An 11159-nucleotide genomic window follows, 5' to 3' on the forward strand; every position below is an offset into this window, starting at 1 on the left:
AAAAAAAAAAATCCAGTTTGAGTATTTAGTAGGTCAAATTTGCAGTATCACCATTCCAGGCCACGAGGGAATTAGGCTGAAGTATTAGGTGCAGCCATTAAATTTCACTTCCATTCTCACTTTTGTTCAAATGATACCTGGAAGTCTTCACACCAAATTCCTCGGGAAGACTGTTCCAAATGCCTAAAAAGCATTCTTTCACTCTTGATGTTGAGTGTTTTATAAAAAAGGGGAAAAGTTGCATTTACTCAAAAGGATGGTACCCCAAATGTTGTCATGCTTATTCTTGCAGTCCATATGAAATTTTGATCTTTATGCAGGAAGCTAAACTCAAACTAAACTAAAGTAAATTTTACTCAGCCTTATAGCCTTATTAATGTGAGCCATTCTCACTTGAATAAATTGGCTTCTGTGACATTCATCTCCCATTTGCACATCTGTAGGCTCTTCCATCTGTCAAACAATTCAGTTTGTTTCACCCTAAAAGATAAAAAAGAAAGAAAAAAAGATCAGTTTATTACAAGAGCTTCATTTCCTAAAACAGCTGCAGATAGASCATCATGCAAATTGATGGGGCAAATCAGCCAGTCTAGACAGTACAAAACTTATCATTTTTATTCCTTTTTCTGCTCAGACATACCCACTTCAAGCCCTGTGTACACAAGAATTGATGTTTGGGGCTGATTTCTTCTCTCTGATAGGCTTTCTCCGCTTTTCCAGGATAAAAAAATGCAATATTGAGCAAGAAGCATCTACTCTACCAAAATCTACTGGGAAGCAAATAAGCCTCTGTCAGCTGGGTTTGGGGGGAAAGGTGCAGCCAGCAGAAGGGCCCAGGATGGGGTATTGGAAAAGGGATACATTTGGCCAAATATGGCTGTATTTTGATGAGGTTAACTTAATCTGTGAAATCACACAGCACAGCGCTGCAGGTAAATTTATTTCATGAACAATTCATGAGCTCACGTGTAGGGATGAGAGCCTGTGATGGTTAAGAGGAAATAAAAATCTCTTTACATAAGGATCTCTCCCTCCACCTTGTCTAATCAATATACCTGTAGCTACATCCAAAAAAAATGACACTCCTGTTTTTACTGGGCTGATACAGGATGACTCATTTTTTGATGATATCACCAGTTCCAAGAACTTCCAATTGATGTTCKCACATACTCTTGTGCATTTGGACAACAGAGATAACGAAGGCTTTGCAAATATCTAGAGATAGGAAGCAACTGCATAATCTGGCTAKGAAATTTGGAYGTCTGTGATTTCTGCTAGATTGATWGGTCTTAATGAGTTCTCTTTAGGCTTGAGGGYTTTTAATGTTTGAATAAGGCAAAGACTTTTAGGATAATTATATATTTAAAGTGAGTAGAACTTAGCATTTCCCAGGCTGTGGCWGTTACAAGGAAGGAATTAGGTCATATTGTACTTTCTGTAGCCCACCAGAGCACATTAACTTGGAAATCTTCCATTACCACAAGGGCTGGCTTTGGAAACACAGCACATTTGAATCAAGAGCRTCAGAAGATACCAGCAGAGTACAAGACATTAATGTCAAAAGGCATCTATTGTAGAATTAAGGGTAACTCGTGTCTAGCTGAGCAGGAGTCCACTACCATCCTTGAGCCACTGGATAAGACGAAGAAAAACAAGCAATTCTCTGTGTTCCCTGATAAGTATAAAAAAAAAAAAAAAGAAAAAAAAGAAATTCAAAACTCCCCATCTTCAGCAGAACATTGGCACAAGTGTGACATTCTCACCCCTCCTCTTTATTTTTAAGCTCTGCGAGTCAGCAAGCAGTGCAAAGTGTGTTACTTGTGTATCCTTCATCCAGTACAGAAGGCAAGGACATAACCTACATTTTTCTGTGCACAAAGTCAGTCAGGCAGACATGCTCAGGTTCATGCAGACCTGGAGCAACAAATTGTGTTTTCTGTAGCCCTGGGTGTTTAATGCCATGCACCTGTAGAGTTGCACTCTGGACTGACCTCCCCAGGGTACTCTGCAGACCTTGTGCATTGCCTGAAACATTATTAAACCACTGGCWTTGGATGTGGTGAGGGATGAGGCATAATTTAAGCACCTAAATTCTGTGAAATGCTGAAAATGCAAAAAGACAACACTAAAATACAGACAGGCTGTGCTCTGTCCCATTGGCAAACTCAATTCTTCACCAGTTCTTTTATTGTGGCATCACACATACATATGAATATACACATGTATTCATTCATTTCCTGACACAGGACCACAAAACACAGTTTAGAGATGTTTTACTGTTTTCCAGAATCACATTTTCTTGCTTTTTTACCAAGAGGTTTTGAGTTGTGAAACTCACTGATGTTTGAGGAGGTCAAAAATAAAAATGTGTTCAGGAAATACCTAAATAAATTGAGAGGTCTACTGTCCACTCTGATTACTCCAGCCTGGACTCCTTCTACCACTCCACAAGTCTTCATGCCAGCACTTATTATCAGAAAGAGCTGAGATTTTGGCTTCCTTGTTTAGCCTTCCCTACTGGCCACTGTCAATAAAAGAGCCTTAAGCCAGATGGACAACTTGCATGAGTCAGTCTGGCTGTCCTTACTCTTCAATTATTGGAAACATGATATTTCAAACACTGTATTTAACTCCCAACAATAATCCCAATTCCCAATAATCTGGACCTGACCAAAATGCCTCAGTTTATGGGAAAAGCTTCCATGTTTTTCAAATGGAACTCAGATAAAATTCAAACACTGCCTGCACAGGTAAGAGAAGCTCAGGGATCCCTGTTGATATGGTCTCTTGAGCTTCGCACCTTTTGATAACAACATAGTAATTCATCATTCCATCCTGTCTCAAAAGTAAAAYTTTTAGCAATATTTTTATTGCTAAATACTTTTACTTTTTACTACAGTTCATACTTACATGGACAAGACYTTCACCTCAATGATGTCCTGCCGCAATTCCAGGCATTTGGTAGAATTGTATTCCAAAGGCCCTTCATAAAACTCAAAATACCTGAGGAAGGATGAGAAAAGATATCATAAATAAGGTTTAGACTCGAATAATTGTCTCACACATCAGCAGAAGCTTGCTGAAATTTGTCATTTATGACTTTTGCTTTACTTGAGGCTGCCCTGCCTGAACCATGGGCAGCTTATTCCTTCACAGCAAAGCACAGATGTCCCTGCTGACCCTAGAACAGTCACCCATGTCCAGTTTCTGTCCATTCCTGCAAGAGTTCATCTATCTTGAAGCATCAGCAAGCACCAGCTACCTTTTCCAGCAGTCAGCACTTGGCAGCTGGAACTGAAAGTCAGGGTAAAAGCACTGATCATTTTAGGATCCCTTCCCAWCTTTTGGGTGCATGACTGTGATGAACTGGGAAAAACAGCACCATAAAAGTGTTCGAACCTTGTATTCTGACTGTGGAGGCCATTCCATAGTTCCTGAGCAACTGAGCTTTCCATTGGGGTTTACTCTTTTGATATATTTGGAAGGGAAGGGAAGCGGGGATTATTTTTGGAAAAAAAATTTGACAACAAAAGGATTTGACTGCTCAGACACAGCACAAATAACAGCYATTCYTGATGAAAATATAGATAAAAATATTTACTTTTTTTKGKTTKTTTTTTTTTTCACTTTAGTCACTGGACTGAAGGAGAAACAAAAGACAATGGTAGCTACTCATGCTTAAGGAAAAGAGAAAGCCCAGGCTTTCAAGTCACTTTCACTCCAAATCATTAGAAGTCTGTATAAAAACCTAACTCCTAAGATCTGCACATACTCATAAAGCACTTGAGAGAACAATGAAGAAATTAGAGATGACCCAGAGGAACAGGTGTTATAAACAAGRCTAGAGCAAGTAGTTTTGATGGATCCTTGGAAACTACTGGAATTTATGAGTCTATAACTCCAAACTATCTTTTGAATCCTCAGCAGAAAATATGAAGGTAAGATTTGCGGAAAAGCTTCATTTAAGCCATCACTGGAAATGTAATATTTTAGGTTTGTGTCATTGTAAAATAATACCAAAGCTCATGTTTGACTTGTGACTGGAAAAAGTCCAAGAGCCTCCCAAAGCAATTTATTTTCAGCTGGGAATGTTTCTAGCCTGTTAAATGCTGCTTTAGAAAGTGTCTCCTTCACCTCTCCCTRAGGTTTTCACCACCTCAGCTTTGCCAAATCCCAAATCAACTATTTCTGTGATCCAGTGAGAGGCACAAACCTTGGGACTGAAAGGAGGAAGCCCTAAAAGGTGGCAGGAGGAGAATGAAAAAAATCCTAATAATGAAGTCAGAAAAACCCAATAGCTCACCTTTTAAAAATGTGGCTAAGGCAGCAATAAAAAAAAAATTAAGAGTTTTGTAGAGAAAATTATGTATTTAAAGTATTCCTTAATCAGTAAGAACTATGTGTAAATACTCCCTCAGCCTCCTGAAGGGAAATCAAACATGAATCTTCATCTAGGCTCTCACCAAGAGGCTTGGACTTCCCTTCCAACTGAATTGTTCACCTGGACATTCAGCAATCCTTAAGGAACAGCTGAGATCCACTGGCCTGGGACATCTTCCATGGGCTTGACTTGTTGAGCTGGAGCTTGGGACATCTTCCATGTGCTTGACTTGTTGAGCTGGAGCTGAGCAGCTTGTGAAAGAAATCCAGATCCACTGGAGCCCACTTGCTTGAACTGTGTGCATGTATTCCAGGTAACTATCCCAGACTAAACCAAAATTACTCTTCATACCAAAACACAGAATTTCTTACTGATCACAGAATTTTCCAGGGCTGAAGGGGTCCCTTCTGGKGGCCAGTACAGACAATGTTTTCATCCTCCTGAAATAATCATTTTTCTGACTGTCTTTTGGGGTATCAATCCTTTTCTTTGGTTCTTTGAGTCAGACAGCACTGGTACCCTGGATGTGCAWGTTCTGCACAATAGCTAGGGGCAGRTGCACACCCCCACACCAAAATCAGCACATCACACACCACCCCTGCTTCTTAGGGTGTGCAGGAGATAGCAGTGCTTAACAGCCTCATCCTCACCTGCCACCTAACACTCGATTTCAGTACCTCGAATGCGCCTCAGGACAGATAAGCAGAGCAAAAATCTAGATTAACATTTATTTTTATCTTTCCTATGCACTTCTGGCTGTGCTGCTGAGTTAGAGAGCAGCAGCTCAGATGTCAAACAGCACAYGCTGTCACGTGGGAGCACCACAGCAGGGGAAAGCTGGCTTCAGCCTGTGGCACTGGAGTCAAAGACGTCATTTCATGAAATGGAGATGAAATTTCCTGTGTCCCGGCCATTCCCTTTGATCGTTGCCTGTTTACTCCATCCACAAACCAAAAATAGAAATGAAAAAGGATGTGTTACCGAAGCRGCAGAAGGTTAAGGAGGAAAAGGACTGGGTCAAAAATAAACCGCTTCTGGATGCGAAAGGAAATCAATCCATGAGGCAATACTGTGTTTGTAGGAGAGRTATTCCATGAGCCYACCACCTCAGAAAGCACAGGACTGYTCTGCAACTCTCACAACAGCTTCAGCTTTCCCAGCAGCAGCACTGGGAGCATTGAATTCACTGTTTATCACCTCGTGGAAGTGCAGAGGGAGGAGGCACAGGACAGGCTGGATGACACATCCCTGAGGGACACSTTCCTCCTGCATCAAAGGCAGGGGACACCACCAGCTGTGTCAATCTGCATGGGGAGGGAAGAAGATGCAGCTGGGCATGGGGTCAGTTTGACTGAAACCAGCTCAGTGATCCCAAGCTATTGAATAAACATCATTTGGGCTGTCCCTCATCAGTCCTGAAGCTCCTTGGAGCAGACAGCCACTAAAGCCTTCTTAGTCGTAAGCTACCACACGTAGYTTGCAAACAATAATGATGCTGCAACAGCATTAAGGATTTTTCAAGCCAGTGTCTGGTCAACAAGCTGGGGAAGAAAAGGGTTCCTCTCTTTTTGCCAGGAACGTTCATGCTATTTATTTATTTCACAGCAATTCCTCCTGCAGCCAACACCACAGGAAATCAGCCAAGGCAGGTCCCTGGTGAACCAGACAGCCCCTTCCCACAGATGAGCTTCACGTTGTGCTTTCCTAGAAACCAGATATTGCAAAAAACCAGGCCCTGGCACAAGGAGCATGGGTTCCCTCAACCTCCTGAGATGTCCTTTAAGTCCACCATCTCCCCTTGCAAGGGTCTGGTCCTGCAGGGAGTGTTTGGAGATCAGGCCCCCGCACTTTCCCAGAGGAAGCATCAGTCTCACCCACTCGCTGGTCTCTGAGAGCTCCTTCTGCCTATTAACTCCCACTCCAAAACATGTAGTTCCCTGTGAACGAAGATACATTTGCCTGTCAGAAAGCTTAATTAGCACAAATGGAAACTGTCCTCCCCATCATCCTCCTCAGTCTGATCTCCAGCTAAGAAACAAGGGTGTAGTTCAGTTTATTTTGATTTGTGTTCTTGATTAGTGACAACTGACAAACCTGACTGTACTACTAACTCCTTTTGCTACAGCTTGTGTTGTGGCTTTACAAGAATGATAGTCAGGTTTTATTATCCATAAAACAGAGTTGATCTGTAAGCCCCATAACGTCCTCTCCCTGCATTTTTCCACTTTCCCTGATGAAACATAAATAACTTTTATCCCTCACAGGTCACAAGTCTACAGGAAAACTGATACAAGAATTCATGAGTCTTTACCTTAGAGAACACAACTGCAAATGAATCACAAGAAAAACAGCTCAGTTGCACGTAGGATTGTGCCTTCCCCGGGCACTTGGCACTACACACCGCTCACTGCTCTGTGTCTGCTCACGTCAGTCATTGCTTTCAAACCTACAACGCTTTTCCAGGATCAAATCCTRCACCTGAACACCACACAAGCTGCAAGCACTCAGAGGGGACTGGATTTTTACAGCTCACTGCACTGAGTGCCCAGAAATTAGATGCTATTCAGTCTGTAATTTTCCATTTTTGACTAACTGAAACTTTTCYTTTCTAACCTTGACGTCCCCCATTGCAACCTCCCCTCCAGCTGAGCTGCCTACTGATCTCGCTAGTGAGAGACACATTTGGTTTCTCAGTACATCAGCTAACACTTGTGTCTTTGATCATCTGCAGCTTGGCTCCTCCTGCTTTGATCAGAAGTAAGCTTTTCTTGATCACACTACACGAATTAAAAAGCCCGAGACTTCAAACCTGCCTTCAAGTGGCGCTCGGGTTGAGGCACTGATTTGTGTGATATATTGAACAAAGGTCTGAAGGTATGATTTAGTGTAATGGCCAGGCATCTTTTAAACAGGACCATTTTCTCAAGCTGCCTTCCCATCCTTTCTGCTCGTTTCTGCAGTGCCAGTTCTCAGCACTGTTTGCAGCGAGACCGCAGAGCATTGCAGGAAGGATTCCACCTACCCTGCAGGAAAAACAAAGATCTTTCCAAAAATATACATTATCCAGTGACTAAGAAATGAGAATAAATGAACCAAGCCCTGCAGGCTTCTACTAAATACTTATTAAGAGTGCTGTCCAATTAGCAGTGCCTGCACTCATCAGTGTGGGCAGATYCATGGCCAGCCTTGGGTCGAGATTCACCTTCCTTACTCAGAAACATTCCAGAATGTGCCAGAGCACATTCCCCAAAAGCACAGGGGGCTCACATCATCTGGCAAGGCCAGCATGGGAATCTTCAGGCCCCYGTAGCWAAAAYASAGCTGAGGTGGAGTCATCATGCCTRCAGAGGCCCTGGAAAACTCAYCCAGGCTAGAACTCAGTAGGTGTAGATTTCATCAGAGCCCACTGTGAGAGACCAGATCCATCTGGCCTTTGCCTCTGTAATACTTCTATGTGACAACATCAAAAACTACAAGATTGGGCCAAAAGATTTAAGGCTTGACATCAAGACAAGGGTTTTTCTCCCTCGAAGAGAGTATCTTGCCACTCACATGGCCTGTTCTCCTATGATTACTGTTTCCTATTGGGAAGGGATGATCCATGATTGCAGGTAAAGAAGACGCAGATGTGGCAAGGGAAGCAGGAACATTTGATGTCCTTAGACTAAGATAAACTTTACTAGGACTATGGCACCAAAAAAATCMCATTGATGCTTCTGCTGCTTCTGCTGTTTGAGAGGCTGAGTTGACTTGTCCCCAAGGATGGTGTTGAAACACTGAGTTGACAGATGAGGAGCTGTGGGCTCAACACGGGAGGCTGGAGAAGCAGCAGCCTTCTTTAACACAGCTTAATCAAACTATTTGAATGCCTCATCTTTGAGGAAAATAGCTAAAAAAGGTGGTTCACATTCCTCCTGTCTACCACGTGCTGATGACAACGTCGCTGGCAATAACTGGTTTAAATCCTGTACCGTTTTGATCTCTAACATTAGTAAATGCATTAGATGTCTAAATGATCATGAACTTTTATCATGTGTCTGTAGGTGGGAATCAAATACACCACCATAAGCTGCGTCATGCAGAAAAATCAAAACATGAGCAAGAGAAAATGGTCATAGATCTCCCTATACATTGTGTAGTAATAGTTTTTCTGAATTACTGCATCCTGTTCTGACACTTCATCTTTGGGGGTCCAAGACACTGGAGAGAGTTACAAAAGGACCTGCAGAAATTATCTGGATTCTAAAAAAATTATGARAGGCGTGTGAAGCTTAATCTAAACATATGGTGACTGAGTAAGGAGATACTGCACCAGGAAGCAATTACYAGTGGCAGGAAGGTTTTCAATACAGTATAGCAAGAAAAATTAGTATTCGATGCCTGGAAGCTAAAGATAGAAATGGCATCTTTAGTTCAAGACTGTCTTTCTTTCTGAAAGAACCAGAGTRATTAAAATTCAGGAGCTGGAATTCTTGTCAAAGGACTCAGGTTTTCCAGATTCCTGTATCTGAGGACAAAAGTTAGTGAATCATGAAATCATTGATCATTCACTTAGGATATTTTGATGTCTGGAATTACAGAGTCCTAWATTTTTCTGGGGTCTGATGGTAGGTGGGATTAGAAATGTCCATCCATCAAGACAAGGACAGTTCACCAAGATAGCCCACCTGTCTCCCAAGTTAAAATTTTTGCTATCAAAAAAYCAAAAGGGCTTCTATGAACCAGCCTTTAATTCCTAAGTTTGATCTTCTAGAGAGGAGGAATGTCCTTTATATTCTGTCTTTTAAAGGCAGTTATGGATAGCTCAATGAAGCTACCAAGATGCATGCAAAGTGCACACATGTGCTGTACCTCAGAGGTGCCCCTTTTCTGGATTCCTTTTTTGACCTGGCCTTGTGACTCCACAGACATCGCACACATCTGTGCCCAGCCAAGATGATAACTGTGATACCCTGAGGGTGTGTTTTTCCTCACCAATACATGGAAGCTCCTGGAAAACTGGCACTGGCCTGCTCACTGCCATTCTGATTATGATCTCCCATCTCCATGTCTCCACACACAGATCACATGGAATTGCTTGGCTCTGCTGCTAATTACCTCATTAGCAGCGGGAATTGACCAAACATCCACTGCTGCCAATGTCACGTCGCTCCTTTCCAATCTGTCTGCTGCTTTGGGACGCAGCCTCCCCACGRTTCCAGCCTGACACGCAGCCCAGCACAGCTCCACTGCAGCAGCCGTGGGTGTAGCAGCAGGAGCTCCAGCAGGAACAGCCCTGAAYGGCACAGCCAAGTCCAGGCTGCCTCTGCCTTTCCCTGGAAATGAGCCCACCCTGCAGTCCCTCAACACCTTCGGGGTCCTTTCTCACACAGACTGAATCCACCCTCACCTACAGGTTTTCCCACTGAGCAGTGTGTGAATGATTTGCTGGAGACAACATTGAATTCCAGTTTCAGGGATGCTTCCTGTCTTTCACTGAATCAAACCAACAGTGGAATATGCATCAGGAAGTCCTATTTTCAATATCTCATTTCAAAACTCTCCARTGTTTAATAAACTGCTGTTTGGGTGTTTTGATGAAGCCCGTTCCCATTCACCCTGACTGAAATTAGCTGCTGATGCTGTTATCCATATGACCACCCACCCAGAAGGCACAGCAAAACTCATGACAACACTTACACATCAATGACATCTCAGAACCCACAATTAGCTTATCATTGCAAGCAAAAGCATCTCTATTTTTTTCTTATGATTCTTTAGATTTTAGGATATTTTTATGAGGAACTAAACAATGTGACTTAAGGAAAATATTAAGCCCTTAAAGTCATTCCTGTAAAATGTGTATTTGATGAATCCAATTGATTCTACTTTCTATTTTGAAGCCAGGGGGGACAAAACCTCAGATTTGTCATACTAGAGAATTCAGCATRCAAACTGACAGGCTTAAAAGTATAAACATCACATCTCCTATCACCCATCAAAGGCTTCTGTGGTCTCACCACTGAAGCTCTACRTTAAATCTTATCTTCAGCTTCAGTAGACTGAAAAGAACGCCATAAACCAACTAATATGGCAGATAGGTCATCCTATCATTAAGGCAGCTTCTTGGCAGTGAAAATTTATTTAAGCGTGATGACTCACAGTCCCAGTAAGTTGCAAAACCTRTTAAAAGGAGAGCAGAAGAATCAGGGCTCTGGGAAGTGGTTGTATGTATSACTTCTAACCAGCATCAGATGGAACTCTTTACCCAATTCTCCACAAGGATGCTGTAAGTTTTAATATTACTTAGCACAAAATAAAATTCAARAGGCAGAAATATGAGTAATGTGTGATGCACAAGAATAAGAAATAAGTCAGTGTTCAACAACTGGTTGTCATTGTATCTGAGTGGTCAAAATCCCTGTGGTTTCACGGGGGAAGCTCCAGTGTTTCACTTTTACTTCTTGCTAAAGAAATTCACAATTTCTTTGCTATATAGAAGGCCTTCAGCAATGTAATCTGAATCAAAATAAGGACTCCGGTGCCCAAAAACGCCCAGAAAATTGAGATCTGCCAAGTGTCTACCCACAGCAACACTGGATGACACAAACGGGATTCACTTTTTGTTGCACCACACACATGACTCGAGTTTTTATTTCCACACACWGCTTCTACACCATCTGAAGAACTGTCTTAAGCCCTGAAAAGCCTGGATTATCTGAGCTCCTCGAGCACAGAAGAGCTGTCAGAGCCAGGGCTCAGTGAGAGAAATGTGTTTGATTTCAGACCTCAGCCATCA

At 42.3% G+C, this 11159-nt stretch overlaps 1 protein-coding gene across 2 annotated transcripts in view; it reads right to left on the reverse strand.

The window, feature by feature from the left end:
• ST8SIA5 (ST8 alpha-N-acetyl-neuraminide alpha-2,8-sialyltransferase 5) overlaps positions 1 to 11159 on the reverse strand; it is a 44619-nt gene that overhangs the window by 14953 nt on the left and 18507 nt on the right. For both annotated transcript variants that reach the window (XM_057367799.1, XM_057367800.1), the window contains 2 exons: positions 2911 to 3003; positions 394 to 480 (listed from right to left, as the gene is read on the reverse strand). In XM_057367799.1, the coding sequence (XP_057223782.1) occupies positions 394 to 480; positions 2911 to 3003 (180 nt within the window). The remainder of the gene's footprint in view (positions 1 to 393; positions 481 to 2910; positions 3004 to 11159) is intronic.

This window comes from Malurus melanocephalus, unplaced genomic scaffold (genome assembly GCF_030028575.1).
Source record: "Malurus melanocephalus ecotype Western Australia unplaced genomic scaffold, MMel_1.1 scaffold_85, whole genome shotgun sequence".
NCBI classification, from domain to species: domain Eukaryota; kingdom Metazoa; phylum Chordata; class Aves; order Passeriformes; family Maluridae; genus Malurus; species Malurus melanocephalus.